General features: G+C 42.1%; 1 protein-coding gene across 22 annotated transcripts in view; it reads left to right on the top strand.

Annotated features, from left to right (window-relative positions):
- LOC129030871 (DNA-binding protein RFX8-like) overlaps window positions 1–23,587 on the top strand; it is a 103,048-nt gene that overhangs the window by 9,475 nt on the left and 69,986 nt on the right. For 15 of the 22 annotated variants that reach the window (XM_054476684.2, XM_054476690.2, XM_063649150.1 and 12 more), the window contains exons 4-9: window positions 482–586; window positions 1,568–1,730; window positions 2,191–2,291; window positions 2,385–2,462; window positions 3,068–3,205; window positions 4,246–4,367. In XM_054476684.2, the coding sequence (XP_054332659.1) occupies window positions 482–586; window positions 1,568–1,730; window positions 2,191–2,291; window positions 2,385–2,462; window positions 3,068–3,205; window positions 4,246–4,367 (707 nt within the window). Of the gene's footprint in view, window positions 1–481; window positions 587–1,567; window positions 1,731–2,190; window positions 2,292–2,384; window positions 2,463–3,067; window positions 3,206–4,245; window positions 4,368–16,093; window positions 17,630–23,587 lie in introns of those variants that run through there. The other 7 variants (XM_063649160.1, XM_054476694.2, XM_054476695.2 and 4 more) reach the window with 4 other exon arrangements.

The following is a 23,587-nucleotide window of genomic DNA, read 5'->3' as shown; positions in this document are numbered from 1 at the left end:
TTTTAAACATTGAAATATTACCAAACTTTCTGTATTTTAGCATGTCAGATTTATTTTATTTATTTACTTATTTTTATTTTTTATTTTTTATTTATTTATTTATTTATTTTTTTTGAGACGGAGTCTCACTCTGTCGCCCAGGCTGGAGTGCAGTGGCGCAATCTCAGCTCACTGCAAGCTCCACCTCCCGGGTTCACACCATTCTCCTGCCTCAGCCTCCCGAGTAGCTGGGATTACAGGCAGTCACCACCATGCCCAGCTAATTTTTCGTGTGTGTTTTTAGTGGAGACGGGGTTTCACTGTGTTAGCCAGGATGGTCTCAATCTCCTGACCTTGTGATCCACCCGCCTCAGCCTCCCAAAGTGCTGGGATTACAGGTGTGAGACACCACGCCAGGCTGTCAGATTTATTTTAAAGCCCCTTAAAAATACCTTTTTAATGTTGGTTGGGTTGTGTGGGTTGTTTTTATTTTTAATTTCAGGAACATGCCACTACTGTAAATGAACTTGAAGAACTTCAGGTACAACTTCAAAAGGAAAAGAAACAGCTTCAGAAAACCATGCAAGAATTAGAGCTGGTTAAAAAGGTAAAATAAAACACTAGGATGAAAATTGATGTAATGTTCACATTGTTCTGTTTTGTTGTTCTATTTGTTCTGTTCTGTCTGCGATCTCACGCTGTGGCCCAGGCTGGAGTGCAGTGGCATGATCTCGGCTCACTGCAACCTCCGCCTCCCGAGTTCAAGCAATTCTTGTGCCTCAGCCTCCCAGGTAGCCGAGATTCCACGCATGCGTCACCACACCCGGCTAATTTTTTGTATTTTTGGTAGAGATGGAGTTTCACCAATTTGGTTAGGCTCGTCTGGAACTCCTGACCTCAAATGATCCACCCATCTCAGCCTCTCCGAGTGCTGGGATTACAGGTGTGAGCCACCGCACTCAGCCTGCATTGTTAAACTATTCTATACATGTTGAAAAGAAGTGTTTTAGAATGTTACTTGTGGTACTAAAATAATGCTTTATAAATTATTTGCTCAAAAAATTGAAAATTTAACTTAATTCTCTAAGTACCAGTCCTTTCAGAAGAATCTAGGCTCCTGATTTACAAGATTTTGGTTTGACATTTCATTTTGTATACATGATTGTTGTATGACACATAAGATTTAATTAATGTCAAAGCTTGAAATTTGTATTATACTTAAAACTTTGGCTGACTTTACTCCTTCAAAGATGAGGCTAAAAAGAAATGTACTATAAGAGCCACTTGACATATTAGTATTTTATAAATAAGAGCTCCGCAAGCTACAACTGTCAGTTGTAGTTAGTTATAATGAAATAAAATGAAACTAAGAAAGTTGGGTTAAACTACTAGAAAATATTTTGTGAAATTAAAAACTAGAAAATATCCAACTCCTCATTTCTTTGTTACAGTGTAAATGATTTCACTATTACAGAAAGGCACCCATTTATTGCTGTGGCATCATTTTAGCAATTTTACAAATGACAAAAAGAATTTACAAATGAACTGATCTACTATTGTGTAAATCTTCTACTTATAAAATGTGCAGGATGCCCAACAGACCACATTGATGAATATGGAAATAGCTGATTATGAACGTTTGATGAAAGAACTAAATCAAAAGTTAACTAATAAAAACAACAAGATAGAAGATTTGGAGCAAGAAATAAAAATTCAAAAACAGAAACAAGAAACCCTAGAAGAAGAAATAAGTGAGTTAAAGAAAATTCACTTTACCTTTTAATTATTTCATCATAACAACTTGATTTGGTGGGGGGCATTACTTGTTTATTTCACCAGTCTTTCACTGTCAGTCGGGTGTTTAACACAGTGATAAATGTTACTGGGGACCCAGAATGGGTGTAAAACTATTTGCCATTAAGATGTTTATAGTCCACATTTATTCACTTTAACATTTCTTAAGTACCTTGCTGTTTCCTGGTCTGGGTTAACTAAGATTGTCTATGGGTTGTAATTGTTACAGCCAGGAGATGGGTACAGTAGAGTTTATGGCACTGTTGTTACTACTGTCGCATATGTTTGAAGTATTCCATAATAAAAAGCTAAAACAGGCTTAAAGATAAGCCAATACAAAGAAGACATATTTGTGTATTTAAATTCACTGATAAAAATTGTTGCATCTTTTTCTACTGAAATTATTTCTTGTGCTAGCTTCATTACAGTCTTCAGTACAACAATATGAAGAGAAAAACACCAAAATCAAGCAATTGCTTGTGAAAGCCAAAAAGGAACTGGCAGATTCAAAGCAAGCAGTACGTTAATTTTTGTTTCGTATTTTAGTACTTGTTCATAATTTATTTATGAGTAACATTAAAAAAAATTTAACCAAGATTCTCATTCTGTAGGAAACTGATCACTTAATACTTCAAGCATCTTTAAAAGGTGAGGTGGAGGCAAGCCAGCAGCAAGTAGAAGTCTATAAAGTAAGGGTTTTACTTTTTAAGATTAAAAAAAGTTTTTTCATGTAGAAGTGAAGTACCATTTAGAGATTTTATTGATTATCCTATAAGGATATCTAGAAAGATTCCTCAACATTTTGAGGAAGTTACAACAATAAATCAAGTCTGGCATATAACTGGAGTATATTGGTTAGCTCAAGCTAGATTATTTTCACGTATTTGGAAATTCGTAGTATACTATAGAATAGTGCAAAATAAAATAAGCCTGCATTTGAACTTAATGATATTGCAGTCACAAGGAACAGTTTGTAAAATGATTTTATACGTTTGTTATGTTTGTGTATATTTTTATATATATAATGTCTTGAAGTATTTAAATATTGTATGTTAAATATGTAGTCTGGGATGTTCATTTTTTTGAATTGATGTTGGTTTAAGAAAAGATAGCTTAATGAGAAAATGTTCTACTTGTCTCTACTTTTTCAATAATAATACATAAAAATATTTCACTACTTAATTATGCCTTATATGTACTTATGTCTCAAACCTAAAGTTTGCATTTTAAGGAAAACCTCTTTAACTAGTGAAGATAGGATTTGCTAAAGCTAAATTTAAAGATTTACCCCGAGATTCAGCTGGCTGAAATAACATCAGAGAAGCACACAATCCACGAGCACCTGAAAACCTCTGCGGAACAGCACCAGCGTACGCTAAGTGCGTACCAGCAGAGAGTGACAGCACTACAGGAAGAGAGCCGTGCTGCCAAGGTGCGTTCTTCAGCCACAGCAAGCCACTGGGATTTTATTATCAGCTAGTCATTGGTTTACTCCAGGGCTGTGCTCTCCCTTTTTACTATTTTGCTGTTAAGAGCACTTATTAGATTAAGACCTGTTCAGTTAATCTGGGTCTAACCGCAATCCCATGCCAACCCTAATCGTAACTTGGATCACTTTTTTTGCCAAAAGGAAAAACATGATGTTTTTTCCATTTCAACCTTGTTTTGCAATTTATGTGTCACTTATTTATAAAGCTTTTTTTATTAGAAAAGTGTTACAGTTCTTAGGGCTAAATGATTATAAATAACATTTTAATAGCATGGCTGTGGGGGGCCTACTTTCTTGTCGTCATCCAAAACAGACACAGTGCAGTGGTTGTGTTAGATGCAGCTCTTATTTAAGCAATCATGGCAACGCTGTTGTGGGAGTTTACAGATCACTTCAAGAAAGTGGATGACCTAGAACTTAACACTTAACCACCCTGTTTTGAAAACTGAAGTTCAAATAACTTAATTTCTTTGAGTTAATTTTTCTCAAATTTATAAAAAGAGGAGATATCATAAGAGAAAATGTTTATAAAGTTCCAAAAGTACATAGTGTCACTATAAAATGTATGGTTAGTAAATTAATCTACCAGGGTAGAAGACATGGTAGAAATGGATCTCTTATCAGAAAATATATATTATTGAGAGGCCTTTAAAAAGTGTAAGACCTCCCAACATGAAGACCTGATAAATGTTGGAGGCAATGGATATCCTAATTACCCTGATTTGCTTATTACACATTGTATGCATCCATCAAAATATCACATGCACCCCATAAATATGTACAATTATGTATCAGTTAAAATTTTTTAAGTGTAAAGCCAACAGAAGTATGCTTTTTAGCAAGGTTAATCAAGAAACCAAAAAGAATGTCAGCTATCTTTCTCATTTTCAAAAACAGGTTTTTATCTCAATTTGTTAATCTCTGAAAGAAAATAGAAGGACCCTGTTACAATAGAAAACGTTTCTCTCTTTTAAATGTTACAGGCAGAACAAGCTACTATAACCTCTGAATTCGAGAGCTACAAAGTCCAAGTTCATAACGTTCTAAAACAACAGAAAAATAAATCTGTGTCTCAGGCTGAAACTGAGGGCGCTAAACAAGAAAGGTAAAGTCTAAATTAAATATGCAGAGTTTTCCTCCCACAATGCAGGTTCTTCACCAAGTAGATTGAAAATCCTATTATGATTTTTTTTTTTTTTTTTTTTGAGACAGAGTTTCGCTCTCGTTGCCCAAGCGGGAGTGCAGTGGTGCAATCTCAGCTCACTGCCACCTCCGCTTCCTGGGTTCAAGTGATTCTCCTGCTTCAGCCTCCTGAGTAGCTAGGATTACAGGCGTACACCATCATGCCCAGCTAATTTTTGTATTTTTATTAGAGACGGGGTTTCACCATGTTGGCCAGGCTGGTCTCAAACTCCTGACCTCAGATGATCCACCCGCCTCAGCCTCTCAGAGTGCTGGGATTACAGACGTGAGCCACAGCACCCAGCCTAAAATCCTATTATGATTTTTAACTGTGAAATTATGTATATTGTTACCAAAGAGAACAGAATTTCTTGGCTTCACTGTGTCTGCAAACAGTAACAGGGAAACTTCATTACAAAGGACACTGTTGCAAACTCTAAAATTAGATGTTAAAGTGCACAGTGAAGCCAGGATATGAGATAATAGGCTCACAGTTCAATCTTGTCTTAATAAGATCTTGTCATGGTAGAAAATACAAGCATTAAAATTACATTATGATTTGTTTTTCCAGTTTTGAAAATTTAGAAGTAAAAATTAAAATGCTAAGTGTACTTATTTGCCATTAATTTAGGTTAAACAGAAGTTGCTTTAAAATATTTCACTTATTTCAAAAATTTTAAATTTATTACTGAATTTTGGTCTAGAATTAAACTTTTCTTATTTATGACCATTTCAGTTCTATTTGAATGGTATATTGTTTATGCTGCTTTAAAACTAGCATACAGATCCTGTTTGTACTGGGAGTGAGAGAGAGATAGGGCATTCCATGGCATCTGTGTTGAGCGGTTCAGTATTCAAAGCAGTTTTACATCTGGCTCTTACTGTTCTAAACAAGACTAATTATTCTGAAATTTTTGTATGTTTATGTTTCTATTACTTTCATTTAGGAATCTATTAAATATAGAGACTGTAGATTGAGACATGGTATTTTCTTTCCAGTAGCTCATTAAATAAAGGGGAAATTAGATACTGATACATTTCATAAATATAAATGTCACCATTTTCAAGAGCCATTTTTGACCATGCCTAAATTTTGAGTTCACATTATATGAATGTAAATGTTTTGTGTTCCTTCTACTTTCTTATAATATACATTTTTAAAAAAGAGAAACTAATAGTGTATTGTACTCATTGTGGCAGAATCAGGATTTTAACTATTTCCACCTAGTGTTTTTTCCAAGTCTAAAAAGACCTGCTTTTCTTCAGGGATTATCTTTCACTGTAACTTGGTCTGACATACCATTCTTATAACAACAATTTAAGAACTGTGTGAGTGCGCCAGGCATGGCAGTTCACACCTGTAATCCCAGCACTTTGGGAATCCAAGGCTGGCGGATCACCTGAGGTCAGGAGTTCAAGACCAACCTGACCAACATGGTGAAATGCTGTCTCTACTAAAAATAAAAAATTAGCTGAGTGTGGTGGTGGGCGACTGTAGTCCTAGCTACTCAGGAGGATGAGGCAGGAGGATCACTTGAACCTGGGAGGCGGAAGTTGCAGTGAGCCGAGATTGCGCCACTGCACTCCAGCCTGGGCAACAGAGCCAGACTCCGTCTCAAAAAAAAAAGTAGTGTGAGGTTTTTTCTTTAACTGACATAGTCCTGTAACATAAAATAGGCTATTTTGATGCCCCTTTTTCAATATGAAATTCTAAATTTTGGAGAAATTTTTTGTAAATCTGTAGTGCCTAAGATTTTAAATCTGGCTATAGTATCTTTTGTATTATATTTAATCCTAGTCTTGAATTCTTCAGACTATTATATTTCCTTTAGAATCATCCAAGTGTATGGCATTGAAAGGTTAAACGGTTAAACTATATTTAAAACCACAAAATCAAATTCACCTTTTTCAAAAAATTTTAAAACTGTATTTCTGTTTTAGGGAACATCTGGAAATGCTGATTGACCAGCTAAAAATGAAATTACAAAATAGCCAAAATAACTTACAGGTTAATGTATCTGAACTTCAAACATTGCAATCTGAACATGATACACTTCTAGAAAGGCACAACAAGATGCTGCAGGAAACTGTCCAAAGAGGCGGAACTCTGGGAAAAGTGAGGCTGTTAGCAGCGCTAACGCTGTACCAGACAGCAATGTATTTCTTTGTTGAAACTTCTAATATGTTGATCCTTGAGATAAATGCAGATTAGAAAATAAAAAATAGACATTTCTAAAGGCTTGGTAACTTTGCTTTATGTACCTTAGAGCTTCGCCTTTTATGTTGCTTTTATATTTTGCATTTTTAAGAACAATTAATGTCTATCTGCTCATCCAGTGTTCTGTGTCTCCTATGGCCTTCTTGGCTAGGATGTTTCTCTAAGAAAACAAACAAAAACACAACTTTCCAACCCAGGTATCCAATCATAAGCATTTTTTTTTCTAGAAGAAAACACCCAAATAGTTGCTAACTGAAAAAGAATATGCAACTTATCTTTGCAATTCTGTCTTCAATTTGTCATATTTTGTTCATCACTATAATACTTTAAATAGACATTAGAAGTATTGGCAAAATAAATAGATTATTGTGAACAAGAAGTTTTCAACTCCTGTGATAAAGAAATTGGGTAGTAGGAGTATTAGGCTGAGGAAAAGAATTCTTCATTGAGCATCTTTTATCAAGGGTGTTAAGATAATTTTATCACAGATTTGCTTATATAATATATACCTAATCTTATGCTAATCTGAAAAATGAAAGCAGGTTTAGCTTTTTGTGGCTTCTGTCTGTTAACAGTGGAATTTGCATGTTAATCATGTAAACCAAAGTTTCAGGGAAGATGTACCAGTTTTCTAACTGCCTATTATCAGGGTTTACCATGAGATTATCTTATATATAGTGATGTTTGCTTGATATTCTCCAACACTTATTCTTTAGGAAAGTTATTGCAAATTACATTGCTAACACAAATAAAGTACTGTTGATTCCTCTAAAGCAATTCAGTCTTTCAGTAAGTGTTTTTTGAGCACCTACTATGTGCCAGTCAGTTTTCATAGCATTTTGAGGTATCTTTAGGAGTCTTTCCTCTTCTTCAGAAATATTAAAAACTAATGGTATTGTTACTGTCTGTGCCCAAGTATGAAGAAATAGCCTTCTCTTTATATAGTCTCCACTTTTAAAAAATGTTTTAATATTCATACTTTCTCTATAGCAGATTGTGAAAATGGTTCCAGAGGAATGTGATAATTAGGCTAACTAATGAATATCTGTATTACCCAGAGACTACAGTTAATATAAACACCTCTGTAACAACTGAGACAGAACAGTGAACTTCTGTCAGCACAATCATTCTGATTCCAGATGGGGGGTTTAAGCATTTAGCTTTCAAATTGGTAAATTCATAAATGTCAGTGATACTGCCTGAGAATAGACACTTTATCCTACCTCTAATTTTTATCCTGCTTAGACTATTTTTGTAACCTCCGATGGTTCTTCCTTCGCTTTCTTGGTGGTTATGGAATTATTCTGCCTTCACTATCCAGTTTGGTAACAACTACCCACATGTGGCTATTAAACACCGAAAATATGGCTAGCATAACAGAGGAACTGAATGTTTTATTTTAATTTAACTACACCAATTAGTTAGTTAATTAAATTATTTTGAGATGGAGTCTTGCTCTATCACCCAGGCTGGAGTGCAGTGGCAAGATCATGGCTCATTGCAGCCTCGACCTTCCAGGCTCAAACAATGCTCCCACTTCAGCCTCCTGAGTAGCCGGGACCACAGGTACACACCACCACACCCTATTATTTTTTTTATTTGTGGAGACTCGGTCTCACTGTGTTGTCCAGGCTGGTCTCAAATTCCTGGGCTTAAGCAATCCTCCCACCTCGGCCTTCCAAAGTGCTGGGATTACGGGTGTGAGCCATTATGGCTGGTTTAAGTTTAATTATAAATAGTTGCATGTGACTGGTGGTGAATGTATTGGACTGCGCAGGTTTTAGCCTTTATCGGTCTCAGCTTGAAAGCCTGGTAATAGATACATCAGAGTGCAGGCCAGGATTACTAGGACTGGAACCAGGAGAGTCTGCAAAGGGAGTGTAGTATTTTCCTAGTGATGCTGGAACAAATTACTACAAATTTCGTGGCTTAAAACAACACAAATTTCTTGTCTTACAGTTCTGGACGTCAGACATATCAGTTAGTCTTATGAGTCAGGCTAAAGTTAGGTGTTGGCAGGGCTGGCTCCTTTGGAGGGCGGGGGAGAATCCATTTCTTGCAGTTTCCAGAGGCTGCCTGCATTCTTCTGCTTATAGCCCCCTCCTCCATCTTCAAAGCCAGCCCTTAGCATCTTCAAAATCTCCCTTTCTCTCTGACCTCTGCTTCTGTCCTCACATCGCCTTCTCTGAGTCTGACCCTCCTGCCTCGCTCTGATAAGGACCCTTATGTTCACATTGGGTCTACTGGGCTAATCCAGTATCATCTCCCCATCTCAAGATCCTTAACTTAATCACAAAGTCTCTTTTGCCATGTAATGTAACAAATTCACAGGTTCTGGGTATTAGGCTGTAGACATTGTAGGGTAAGGGGACATTATTATTGTGCTTACCACCAAGGATAGCCAACTGTTCCCATCACATAAAATCTGGGCTAATGACCTCCCCCCTGGAAACAGACCTGGAGGTGGGCTCGAGCAAGAAGCCTCTCTGTGGGCACAGTTCCCATCTTCATGCTGAATCATCTTGGATTCGGCTCAAGATAGACGGAGCAGGGCCCAGACTCCTTAAGGAGAAGGCTGTTAGGGCCCAGCAGAGAGAGGATCTGGTCCCAGCCAAAGCACTGAGGTTGGGCACAGAGCTCCAGTTCTTGGGATGATAGCCTGGCTGCAGCCCTGGGGTGTGGGGGACTCACACTGAGGGAGTTGGGTGATGAGGTTGGGGTGTCTGTGAGCAGAAGCCTGCACATTATCTTCTGGACATCAGAGAGGTATTGACTGTTTTTTGAGCTGGGAAGTTATATAAACAGTGCAATGTTTAAAGAAGATTAAGCTGGCAGTTGTGTGCAAGTGGGGCCAGGTGGAGGGGAGTGGGAAACTGGTGAATAAATACAGGCAGGGAATGATTAGTTTCAGAGGAACAGTGGGAATACGGAGAGAAGAAAGTATGTGCAAGAAACATCCTGTCAAACAGAAAACACACCAAAAATACCACTGCTGAGCTAAATAAAAAAATGGCAGCAACATCTTAAATCATTTTGGAAAAAAATATTTTCAGTTTTTATTGGTTTATATACTCAAAGAATTTGTGTAATTGTAGAGTCTGTTAAATGGTGTTATTAATGCCTGCAGCTGTCACTGTACAAAATATATTTAACAGGTATATGCTGAAACCTTACAATACTCACCAAGTGTTAATCACTTATACTCACCATACTTAATCACTCAGTTATTTGAAAGAGCATAATGTCGCAGGTATTTGAATTAGCAAAGATATGAGGCTGAGGATTGCTCCTCCAGGAGAGCAACAGCTAGATATATTTTCAGCATAGAAAGTTTTGGCATTTACGGTCGAGCGTGGTGGCTCACGCCTGTAATCCCAGCACTTTGAAAGGCCAAGGTGGGTGGATCACCTGAGGTCAGGAGTTCAAGACCAGCCTGGCCAACATGGTGAAACCCCATCTCTACTAAAAATACAAAAATTAGTCAGGTGTGCTGACAGGTGCCTATAATCCCAGCTACTCAGGAGGCTGAGGCAGGAAAATCACTTGAACTCAGGAGGCAGAGGTCGCAGTGAGCCAAGATCATGCCACTGCACTCCAGCCTGGGTGACAGAGCAAGACTCCACCTCAAAAAAAAAAGAAAGTGTTGACATTTACTACCTTTCACCTTTATAAAAAATGAGCCGTGCTTTTTCTTACCAGATGGCCCCTCTCTCTGGGGCTTGTGTGCCATCTGGAATTTGTTTTGATAAATCCAAATACTAGGGCTATGTTATCTTCCCAGTTAAATATAACATTTAGTTAATTAGCCTGGCAACCTATGCATTTCTTTCACATGCTAAAAAAGATAGCACTGCATCTATACTGTGTTCTGGCTACTGGGGATAAACCACCAAAGAGAAATCAGTCTTTCTGGTTAATGACTCTACAACAACTTGGAAGGAGGAACCAGACGCAGACTGGAGTCCTTGAGGAGGCTTAGACTACTCTGGGGACTTGTGGGTGGCTGCATCCAGCAGGACAGGGGTTTGGATATGCTTAAGATCCCACATTATTCAATGTGCTCATGTCTCCAGACACCAAAAGATGTCCACAAGCCACTGGGCATGGCAGCTCACGCCTATAATCCCAGCGCTTTGGGAGGCTGAGGCAGGCGGATCGCTTGAGGCCAGGAGTTCGAGACCAGCCTGGCCAACATCTTGAAACTATGTCTCTACCAAAAATACAAAAATTAGCTGGGCCTGGTGGTGTGCATCTATAGTCCCAGCTACTCAGGAGGCTGAGGCACATGAATCACTTGAACCCAGGAGGTAGAGCTGCAGTGAGCTGTTGCTCTCACGCCATTGCACTCCAGCCTAGGCGACAGAGCAAGGCTCTGTCTCAAAAAAAAAAAAAAAAAAATACTCTCAAGCCTATTTTTTTCTTTTCTTTAGAAAATCCTAATTCTTAGAGTGACAGATACATTAATAAGTGAAATTATTTTACAAGCTTGTAACAAGAGCAGCAGCTCCTGTGCCAGTTTTCTACTCCCCATTCCCACTACAGGCAACACCAATTTCAATTAGTTCAGCTGTTTATTTTGATTTTTGCCTTCCTATTTTTAAATAACTTGCTTATGCTGCTATTTCTTTATTTTTCTACTTTAATACTACCCTTTGTCTTCCTTCTGCAGAAGAGAATAATTGGCTCTCATACACTACAATTTCCCTCCCAAAATAAATAAAATAAAAAATACTTTGGTCGATTGTTACCAGTATTTATATTACTATGACTGTGGAAATACTATTCAAAGCTTAGCCATGTGGTATACTATATAATTAACTACATTTTCTTTCTCATACCACACTTTTTTTCTTTTTTGCTTTCCTAAGATAATTTTTCTTTTTAGATTTTTATGTGCCAATTGCTAATTTATTTTCATTCTTATAACTCTCCTAAAATGTAAATTGCTTCTCCATACATTCAAACATAGGAGGTAATTTATCAATTTTTTTTTCTCCCTTGGGGCCACCCCTCCTGTAACCCTCTGTCCTCTTGTTTCAGACTGATTCTGCTATGGAAATACCAGGGGTTCCATCTAGGTCCTGCTGCTCACCGAACAGAACACCAATCACTGAGTGATTATTTCCAAGGAAGAAGGCTTTAACTGGGTGCTGCAGCCTAGGAGATGGGAGATCAGTCTCAAATCCACCTCCCTGATGGACTAAAATTAGGGGTTTACATAGCAGGGAAGAAAAGTAACAATGTGTAGGAAAACAGGAACTAGGGAAGGGTAAGGAAACAATTGTGATGAATGAGGGGTCTGGCATCTCATTGGCTGATGCAATGATCTGGTGAGTTGCAGTTCTTTGATACTGTTTTTTGAGAGGTCTGAGGGTCTTTTCCCAGGGAAGGAACTTAGATAAAACAAATACAAATTTCAAGCTTTAGCATCAGAAGGGTCAATTCCTATGTTTATCCGAAACAAAACAAACAAACAAAAAATCTGTCTATGGGACTATTGGGTCGGTTTCAATTCAATAGCACTCCAGGCCTGCAGGTCACTGTCACTGCAGGACAGCCCTAGCCTCCAGCATGGGCAATGCCTTCCCATGCCTGGACCCTGGGCCTGCCTCTGCTTCAAGCATTCCCTCATGTAGTGGAGTATATCTGTCCTTAAAAGAAAAATGGGGACAGGAAGGTAAAGTTTTTTGAGATTTTATTCTACCCTCACCCTAGACTGATGGTGGTTGCTTAGATGTAGAATTTTAGTTTGAAGCCATTTCCCCTAGAATTTGAAGATGTATAATCCTTGTCTTCTGGTGGTCACTGACAAGGAGTCTGACCCACTCTGATTCCCAGTCTTTCCCCAAGGCTTTGACTGTGTCTTTTTTTTTTTTTTTCTTTCTTTAACTTATTGGAAGCTGTTGAGATTTTCTGTGTCCTTGGTGTTCTGAGATTTCCTGTGACCCCTGAATTGTCATTCCTCCCTAGCTCTGGGTGCTTGGTGAACCCTCTCCATCTACAAACTCACATCCTTCCATTCCAGAAGTTGTCTCTTATGATGGTTTGCTTCATTTCTTTTCCCCACTTTTCTCCGTTTATTCATTCTTGAAGTCCCTTCCAGATATTGGACTATCTGAACTTATTGGCTGTTTGTTTATTTTTTTTTATTTTTTTGAGACAGGGTCACTCTGTCACCAGGCTGGAGTGCAGTGATGCAATCTCGTCTCACTGCAACTTCTGCCTCCTGAGCTTAAGTGATCCTCTGGCCTCAGCCTCCTGAGTAGCTGGGAAGATGGGCATGCGCCACCACAGCAGGCTAATTTTTGTATTTTTAGTAGAGATGGGGTTTTGCCATGTTGCCCAGGCTGGTCTTGAACACCTGAGCTCAAGCAATCTGCCCACCTTGGCCTCCTAAAGTGCTGGAATTATGGGCATTAGCGACCACACCTGGTCATTTGCTAATATTTTAAAAATCTTGTTTCATCCTTTTTTCTCGGTTATTGTTCTATGTTTGTGATATTTCCTGATGTTATTTTCTAATCCTTTTATTGACTTCTACATATCTGCTCTCACATTTTTAATTCCTAAGAGCCCTCTTGTCAAAAATTTTGTCTATAACCTCTTGTTCTTGTCTCATGGGTGCAATATCTATCCTTAGCTCTTTAAGGATGTTAATTCTATTGGTTTTTTTGTTTGTTTGTTTTTGCTCTTTGCCTATTTCTCTCCCCCTCACCAGCTTCCTTTTAATCTTTGTGGTTCATGTTAGAAGCATTTCTCAAATGTCTGGTGATCCTTGGCTATCCATTTGTCATTAAGAGTGGAAATTCTGTGAGGGTAGGTGAGGCTTATTGGTTGGTGCACTTCACTTACAGTTCTCTGGCTGGGCTGTTTCACTGGGAAATCCCCAAATGTAAATGGTAGGTGTTTTCTCTCAGGCAGGTTATTTCTCTTTTTTTTTTTTTTTTTTTTTTGAGACAGAATCTGGCTGTGTCACCCAGGCTGGAGTGCAGTGGTGCGATCTAGGCTCACTGCAACCTCTGCCTCCCGCGTTCAAGCGATTCTACTGCCTCAGCCTCTCAAGTAGCTGGATGACAATTATACACCACCACGCTCAGATAATTTTTTTGTATTTTTAGTGGAGACAGGGTTTCACCTTGTTGGCCAGGCCAGTCTCCAACTCCTGACCTCAAGTGATCTTCTCGCCTTGGTCTTCCAAAGTGCTGGGATTACAGGCATGAGCCACCAGGTCCAGACCTATTCCTGTTCTTCTTTTTTCTTTTTCTTTTCTTTTTTTTTTTTTTTTTTTGAGACAGTGTCTCACTCTGTCACCCAGGCTGGAGTGCAGTGGCGTGATCTCGGCTCACTGCAAGCTCCGCCTCCCGGGTTCATGCCATTCTCCTGCCTCAGCCTCCCAAGTAGCTGGGACTACAAGCGCCTGCCACCACGCCCGACTAATTTTTTATATTTTCAGTAGAGACGAGGCTTCACCATGTTAGCCAGGATGGTCTCGATCTCCTGACCTCGTGATCCGCCCACCTCAGCCCCCCAAAGTGCTGAGATTACAGGCATGAGCCGCCGCACCTGGCCTCCTGTTCTTCTTAAGGAAGATGGTTTTGTCAGTCTTTCACGGCTGCTATATAACAAGGTACCACGACTCGGGGGGGCTTAAGCAACAGTAGTCCACTTTCTCAAAGCTCTGCAGGCTGAAAGTCAGGTTATTTCTACAAGGGAGGAAGTTCCCTGTCTCCTCTTGGGAGATATTAGCCTGGCTGCCTGTGTTCTTGGAGTCAGATTGAAGAAGGGATGAGAGCTGTCACTCTCTCAAGTGTCACACTTAATCCCCTGTTTTCAGTATGGGAACACCCATTTCCCACTGTTCCTGCGGGGCTGGAATCCCTCTGGCCCTGCCTCTCCAGAGAGTGAACCTGGGGTCTTCTTCCCAGTGTGGCCTGGGGCAGTTGCCTGGTTGCTTAACCACAGAGGGGAAATTCAGGTGTAATGGATTCTGAGAGTGACTTTTAACCAATATACTTATTTTTAGTCTCACTTGGACCCCTACTTTTAAAGTCACCTAGTACCTCTAGTTCTTGAGTCTTTCTGACTTTCTGCTGTACAAACCAGCCTACTTCTGAATTTCTTCCTCTGCCAGTTTAGATTTTGGCTTTCTCAAGGGTGCTAAATCCATTAGCACAAACTCATGATTTCTAGGCTCCCAAATGTCATTGCTGTCATTTTCTATCTTGCTCTGTGTCCTTTCTTTCTTTCTTTTAAGTCTCATATCTGTTATTTGAGTGAAGCTTTTGGAGGGAATGGCGGTAAATACATAATTCCATCTACCATATTTAACTATATATCCCTCTAGAGGCCTTCCTAAGTGGATCAGAAGTCCTGGTAATGAGGAAAGGTCTTTAAACATGGATGTTGGATGACAAGAAAAGTCACCTTGGATGTGAGTGACTGAAGGATGGATGGCGGCCACATCACAGAGGCGGTCAGTCTTCAGAACTTATGGAGCATTCGCAATCCGTAGAGCACCGACTGGGCTGGAGCTGGGGGGATGGAGAGGAAGACTGAAATGGCATATGGAATGAGGACTGATTCCGGGCCAAATTTCTCCTTGTTACTAGTTTCTTAATGTCTTTGACTCCTAGTTTGTTGCAAATGGAGGAAGAAGAAAGAAATGTAACTTTCATCTTTTACCCCTTTTATTTTTTATATTTATTTATTTTTTTTTTTTGTGAGACAGAGTCTCACTCTGTTGCCCAGGCTGGAGTGCAATGGCATGATTTCGTCTCACTACAACCTCCACCTCCTGGGTTCAAGCGATTCTCCCTGCCTCAGCCTCCTAAGTAGCTGGGATTACAGGTGCGCACCATCACACTCAGCTAATTTTTGTATTTTTAGTAGTGATGGGGTTTCGCCATGTTTGGTCAGGCTGGTCTCGAACTCCTGACCTCAAGTGATCTGCTCACCTTGGCCTCCAAAAGTGCTGGGGTTACAGGCATGAGCCACCACGCCCGGCTCACCTCTTTTATTTATAACACCATGGGTTCATAAATGGGTGAGTGAGACATCTGTGTGTGTGTATAGGGGAAATTGTTTCTGTAACATTGCTTAGAAAGAATGTTGTGGTAGTTACTACCAAGGTACTGCCTTCACATTTTAACTACCAAGTTCATCACAACTCTTGATAAATACAACAAGGTCATATCAATTATTGATGTTTTCTTGGTTTGTGTGGTAGGTTTGAACACAGAGGCTCTCATCTGTATGATTATTCTACCAGGGAATGGGCCTCAGCTCCAGGTCACTTGGTGTCTATGGTAGAGTCATCAGGATTTTAAGAAAATAAACAAGGGGGCTGGGCATGGTGGCTCATGCCTGTAATCCCAGCACTTTGGGAGGCCGAGGTGGGCAGATCACAAGGGCAGGAGATCGAGACCATCCTGGCTAACATGGTGAAACCCCATCTCTACTAAAAATACAAAAAATTAGCCGGGCGTGGTGGCGGGGCGCCTGTAGTCCCAGCTACTTGGGAGGCTGAGGCAGGGGAATGGCATGAACCCGGGAGTTGGAGCTTGCAGTGAGCTGAGATTGTGCCACTGCACTCCAGCCTGGGTGACAGAGCAAGACTCTGTCTCAAAAAAAAAAGAAAAAAGAAAAAGAAAGAATGAAAATAAACAAGGGAGAAAAAAGCAAGAGAATAGAAAATGGATTTTTAAAACAGTATCAGGGGAAAACAGCAATGTTCATAGATAGCAGCTTCATTCATAATAGCTCAAAACTGGACACAACCCAAATGACCATCAACAGAAGACTAATGAATAACAAATTATGGTATATCTATACAATGGAATGCTATCTTGGATAAATGTCTATTCAAGTCCTTTGCCCATTTTTAAACTGGGCGGTTTGGTTTTTGTTGTTGTTAAGTCGGCAAATGTGTTTTTGATCTAGATTGAGAAATCCTTACCCGGAGACTCTGAAGCAGTTAGCAGCCACAGTAACGGCTGCATGACTGAACTCTGACTATGCCACAGCCTTCCAAGTAAATGTCGCTTAATACTCACAACAACCACACAGTTCCCCACAAAGGAAATGAATTTGGAGATGGCCAGCAGCTCCATGTCACACAGCAATGACACTGACATAAATGGCTCTTGAGGGCAAGGACTGGCAGGGCCTGGCTACAGATATGGGGACTCACGTTGAGGTGGCACTGCTCACCTGGAGCAGCACACTGGAGTCACCTGGGACCAGCCTCCTAGAAGTCCAGATGCGCCTGCCTGCCAGAAATTCTGAGCTCCGAGATTTTTCAAAACTCCTAAGTCCAGCGGTTTTCAGCAACGGCGGGCACATTAGCATGACCCCAGGGCCCTGAAAAAGCCGGTTGGCCCAGGCTGCCCTCGCCCAGACCAATTCATCAGAACCTCTTGGGGCGGGGCGGGGCTGGGAGGGGGAGCGGCAGCCGTGGTATCAATATTTTTGAAAACTGCCTGAATAACTCCAACGCCCAAGCAAGTCAAGGACCCCCACGGATTCAACACCGCGACCAGATTGGAAAAGGTGTAAGTTGGTGCTGCTTGTTCGCGTCCCTGTTTGATTGGTAAGCAGGTGGGAAGGGCGCTGGGTGCCAGCGGGAGGCGGCTCCAGCCTACACCGCAGGATGCAGGGCGGGGTCCGCACATCCTCGGCGGGGCGCGGGGGTTGGGGAGCTGTGGCCTCCCGTACTCGCCGCGCGCCTTCCGCGCCCCCGGGCTCGGGTCTGGAGGAGTGGGCTCCGGCCCCGCGCCCCCCGCCCCTTTCTAAAGTAAACACCGAGGAGCGGCGGTGGCAGGACCGGTGCAACCCAGCACCGCCCACGGCCGCCGCTCGCTGCCTGCCTCGGTGCTGCAGGTCCGGGGCCGAGCCATGGCGGAGGGGGTGCCTGCCTCGCCGTCCAGCGGCGGGGGTAGCCGGGGCCCACACAGCGGCGTCATCCAGTGGTGAGCTGCCAGGCGCCTGGGACGCTCGGATGGAGGAGGTGGGGCCGGGGAGGGGAAGCGTGGTTCCCGCTACGGCTGCCCTCGGGACGCCGGGTCAAAGCCGGGTGTGAGGAGCGGCCCCAGGCCCAGCGCTTTCTGATGCTCGCCCGCCGCAGGCGGAGGGGCCTCCCATGCACGCACACGCGTAAAAGCCCCGGGCCCGAATCGGCGATGGGGCCGGGCTTTCCATCTGTGGGTTCCCCGTTGTCACCCTTCCCGCGGAAAGCCATCGGGTCTGCCCCGCGGGGGCCCGTTGGTTGGACCCTGCTTCCATGTACATCCAAAAGCGCCTGAGCACTGGCCAGGGGAGGAAAAGCTTTCTCTCCCTAGATCCAGGATGGGATGTTTCCTAATTTAAAGCTAAGGAGTTTTTAGCTTTAGCAATGCATTCCACATTGTGAAATTCACTTCTAGCTATTTAAGTCGAAGCAGGAAAAAAGGGAAAGAAAAATATCCTCAGCCCCTGGGACCGAGAAACTCATGGGGTTGCAGATCTTCTTAAATAGGAAAATAATTGAAACCAGTTCTAGGACCTTTAGTTTTACAAGGTGAATAACTGTTATATAACAGAGTACATTTTTCTCTTTTTAAGTTTCAAAGAATATTTCTCAGGGAAGACTTTTGAAAAAGTCATGTGAGTGACACAAAAATGAAGGGCGTGTTTTGTGATTATAACCCTGGCAGGCCTAAACAGTTACCACTTTCCTCCAAAAGAACATTTTTGATATGTCTTATCTTCAATGAGAGAAAAAAAAATCAAATGAATAAATATTGAAGCACACAGCGTTTTTCAGTGTTACACAGCCGGGCTAGGTTTCTGCTACACCCACTGACCCAGGCCCCTCATGCATCCTTCTTAGAAAAAAGGACTCAGGATGCCTTTCAATGACTTCAGTTCACCATTTAGTGAATTAGAGTTTCCAGGGTTTAAATTATGCTCCAGAGACTTGAAAGAATGATGAGACTGATTAAAAAATACCTGAACATCCTCCTAAGGCCGTTTGTGAACTCACTTCAAATGGTAACCAGGGGGCCTATGATGGTCTAGACCAAGCTTGTCCAACCCTTGGTCTAAGGGCTGCATGAGGCCCAGGACAGCTTTGCATGAGTCCCAACACAGATTTGTAAACTTTCTTTTCCTTTTTTTTTTTTTTTGTGACAGAGTCTTGCTCTGTTGTCCAGTCTGGAGTGCAGTGGCATGATCTGGTTCACTGTGACCTCCGCCTCCTAAGTTCAAGTGATTCTCCTGCCTTATCCTTCCGTAGTAGCTGGGATTACAGGTCTGCGCCACCATGCCCTGCTAATTTTTGTATTTTTCTTAGAGACAAGGTTTCACCATGTTAGCCAGGCTGGTCTGGAAGTCCTGACCTGAAGTGATCCACCTGCCTCGGCCTCCCAAAGTGCTGGGATTACAGGTGTGAGCCACCACGCTGGGCCTTCATAAACTTTGTTAAAATATTATGAGCTTTTTTTTTTTTTTGGCTCATCAGCTATCATTAGTGTTAGTGTATTTTATATGTGACCCAAGACAATTTTTCTTACAGTGTAGCCCAGGAAAAGAGATTGGATGCCCCTGGTGTAGGCCATTTTAGCAGAGAGTCTGACTTATTCAAGTCCCATATTACAAGTTCCTATCCCTATAGGCCTCTCTTCAAGGTTGGGGGGTGGAGGCAATGGAAATAAGGGAGGGTTCACTGTTTCATTGGGGAAGGCTGTTCTTTAGACATCCAGTTGATGAGGTGGTATGTTTAACAGATCGTTGAGGCCGGGTGTGGTGGCTCGGGCCTGTAATCCCAGCACTTTGGGAGGCTGAGCCAGGTGGATCACTTGAGCTCAGGAGTTCGAGACCAGCCTGGCTAACACAGTGAAACCCTGGCTCTACTAAAAATACAAAAATTAGCTGGGTGTGGTGGCGGGCGCCTGTAAATCCCAGCTACTCTGAATGCTGAGGCAGGAGAATCGCTTGAACCTGGGAGGTGGAGGTTGTAGTGAACCAAGATTGTGCCACTCTGCTCCAGCGTGGGCAACAAGAGTGAAACTCCATCTCAAAACAAAATAAAAAACCCAAAACAGACGATTGGTACTAGTGGTTTTAACATCAACATCAAGAACAGCCTCTGGTATTGCAAAGTATCTCCAATGCTGGAGGAGCAGTGGTGGGTAGTGCAGAGCAAGGGGTCTGAACGCCCGGAGACATCTCCGTTAGCCAGTGTCTGAGTGAAAGACCAGGGAGGGGCCCAACTGTTGTCCTGTGGAGGAAACCTGCCATTTTCCACATTACTTCATTGTTTTGTCTTCTAATCAGTCACTTGTTAGGACCCCAACATGTGTTAGAGACATCAGTGCCATTGTCATCCACATTGGATAAATTCTCCCAGGAGAAAGGCCCCAGGAGAGCTTGGCCAAGTCTCAGGGGCCAGAGGTAATAGAAGCTTTCTGTTTCATGGACAGGAAAGACTGCAGAAATGGGGAGAGGTGGGGTTAAAGCTCTGGGGAGCACAAAGGAATGAAGAACAGTGATCTGACTTCCTTGCTGGAGTGCAGACCTAGCAGGTCTAACCCCTGGCTTCAGACCAGGCAAAACCTAAGCATTACCTAATCCCAATGCATGCTGAGCCCTGGCTGTAGACTACACAACTATCTCCCACATAGACTTTTACAAATTTCTGCAGACTCTGTTGAAATTTTAAAAATACAAATTTGTTTGGAAAGGTGTAGAATTTATGGTAGCTTTTGATCAGCCGGATCGAAAAGGTACTCTAGTTCCTAGTGTGGGGGGCTCATGACATTTTTCTTTGTTTTTTTTTTTGTTTGTTTGTTTTGAGATGGAGTCTCACTTTGTCTCCCAGGCTGGAGTGCAGTGGCACGATCTTGGCTCATTGCAACCTCTGCCTCCCGGGTTCAAGTGATTCTCCTACCTCAGCCTCCTGAGAAGCTGGGATTACAGGCACACACCACTGCGCCCAGCTAATTTTTGTATTTTTAGTAGAGATGGGGTTTTGCCATGTTAGCCAGGCTGGCCTTGAACTCCTGACCTCAGGTGATCTGCCCATCTCAGCCTCCCAAGGTGCTGGGATTACAGGCATGAGCCACTGTGCCCAGTTGCTCATGACATTTTTCTTTAAAGAGTACTCAGAGGCTGGGCGCGGTGGCTCACGCCTGTAATCCCAGCACTTTGGGAGTCTGAGGCAGGTGGATCACAAGATCAGGAGATCGAGACCATCCTGGCTAACATGGTGAAACCCCGTCTCTACTAAATATACAAAAAATTAGCCGGGCGAGGTGGCAGGCACCTGTAGTCCCAGCTACTCGGGAGGCTAAGGCAGGATAATGGCGTGAACTTGGGAGGCGGAGCTTGCATTAAGCCGTGATTGCGCCACTGCACTCCAGCCTGGGTGACAGAGTGAGACTCCATCTCAAAAAAAAAAAAAAAAAAACGAGTACTCAAAATGTGTGAACCACTGGCTAAGTATTTGTGCTCTGAAGTCAGTAATCATCAGATTGTTCATCACTCAAAGTGAGGAGAACATCATGAATGGTCTCAAAATCTTAATAATCCACCTTGTCTGATGGCAAGACCAGGAAAATAGTGTTATTATGAAGCTAAGCAAGGAATCTAGTGATCTGATTCACTCCAAATGTAGACAGGCTTTATTCCCAGGTGTATCACCAAAGGACATTTTGATGGCAGAGTATAAAACCCTTAACCAATGTCACCTGCCAGCAGTTCTGCCAGTCCCCATTCAGTCTCTCCTTGGAGCCCCAGGCAGTTGGAAGTCAGGCTCACCTACAGCAGGTGCTCTGTGCAGCCACTCTGCCAACATCAGCATCTTTCTTGCTTCCATTCCGGATTTTGATGGTAGACATAAAAATGATAATAATAAGAGCTTCTGTGTGCAAGCCAGGGTAGTGGGCACGTCATGTGCTTGTTTTCTGATCACAAATCTCTCAGGTGTCTCAGAGTCAGCATGGAAACCTGGGTCTTTGATGTTCAAAGCGCAGGGTAATAGTCACGATCATAATTTCCCATGTGTGTGGACACTGAAGGCTGAGGCAACTACTGGGTGACAAAGTCCACTTTCAAACCTTCTGCTTGTCCGGTTACTGTATGCTGACTGGCTGCCATTGGTCAGCCTCTGCGATTTGGCTTAGAATGTTGGGCAAATGACCACAGACACATGGTCAGAAACAGGATGAATCTCTTGGAACTGACAGGATCAAGGCAGCCACACAGGGCTCACATCCGAAGGCAGCCCTTTCTTTACATGTGTGGCATAGAAAGGACTCTTGGCCACAGACCTTTACTATTATTCTTATTAAGAGTATTATTTGGCCTTCCTCTTCCACTTAGGTAACAGGCAGGCTTGGTAGTATCATTTTGAAATTGGAGGACAGCAATTCATAGAGACTTAGAACAAATGAGCATCTGTCACAGGAAAGAACAATCAGCAAATGTGGAAAACTACAGTTCATTTTAAGGAGTTTGTATTTTTTACACTTCTTTTTTAAGGAGATAATTCCCTAACTAAATCTGGAGTAACTATGAATAAACAGAAGTGAGTTTGAATTCAATGCACATCACATTTTGCCTCAGTTTCCCGGATTTAGCCAACGTCTTTCTGTGATACTTCCAATATTGAGTTTTTCATATATCAACAAGTAGTGTCTTAACAAAAGAAATAGAAGGCAGGTGCAGTGGTTTGTGCCTGTAATCCCAGCACTTTGGAAGGCCAAGTGGGAGGATTGCTCGACGATGGGAGGTCAACACTAGCTTGGGCAACATAGTGAGACCCTGCCTCTACAAAATTTTTTTTAAGTATCTGGACATGGTCACACACCTGTAGTCCCAGCTATTCAGGGGGCTAAGGCAGAAGGATCCCTTGAGCCCAGGAGTTTAAGGATGCAGTGAGCTATGATTGCACCACTGCATTCCAGAGGGAGTCTCTCTCTCCCTCTCTCTCTCTCTCTCTCTCTGTCTACATACATACATACATATATATATACACACACACATATATATATACTGACTATATATATGAATCTGCCACTCCCCCATCCCACCATCCCATCAATAGATATCACCCTGTACTCAACCTCGAGCCAAATAATTGATGCAGTAGCAGCTGCATTTAAGCCATTGTGAAGTATCTGAAGTGTCAGGCTCCCACAATGATTTAGGGAAGCATCCCAGAAAAATCTACTTCCTTGATGCCTGTGCTGGGTTGAATAGCATCCTCCCAAAAAAAACTCATGTCCACCCGGAACCTCAGAATGTAACCTTATTTGGAAATAGGATCTTTGTAGATGTAATTGGTTAAGTTGAAGTCATCCTGAATTAGGATGGGCTCTAAATCCAGTCACTGGTATCTTGATAAGAAAATTCACAGTGCTACTAGCCACACACGGTGACTCACGCCTGTAATCCCAGCACTTTGGGAGGCTGAGGTGAGTGGATCGCTTGAGCCCAGGAGTTCAAGACCAGCCTGGCCAACATGGCAAAATCTGGTCTGTACTAAAAAAATACGAAAAAGAAAAACAATAAAATTCACAGAGATATGGACACACAGGGAGAAGGCTGTGTAAGACACAGGCAGGGACTGGAGTGAAGCCAAGGAACACTGAGGATTTCCAGAAATCAACAGAAACAAGGAGAAAAATATCAAGCAGGGTGTCCCTCAGAGCCTCTGGTTGGAACCGACCTTGCTGGCACTTGGATTTTTAAGCTTCCAGCTTCCAGAACTGTGAGAATACATTTCTGTTGTTTGAGGCCACTGGGCCTGTGGTAATTTGTTACCCCAAGGAAGCATTGCAGGGCCAGAGATTCCCCCATTCCTTATGTCCATGTGTCTTTTTTTCTGGGAAGCCAGTGGGGTTAACAATTGTGACTATGTCCTTTAGTGCCCAAGGAAAGTAAATTTG

Source organism: Pongo pygmaeus, chromosome 12 (assembly GCF_028885625.2).
Source record: "Pongo pygmaeus isolate AG05252 chromosome 12, NHGRI_mPonPyg2-v2.0_pri, whole genome shotgun sequence".
Taxonomy (NCBI): domain Eukaryota; kingdom Metazoa; phylum Chordata; class Mammalia; order Primates; family Hominidae; genus Pongo; species Pongo pygmaeus.
This window is presented reverse-complemented; position numbering and strand designations above follow the sequence as displayed.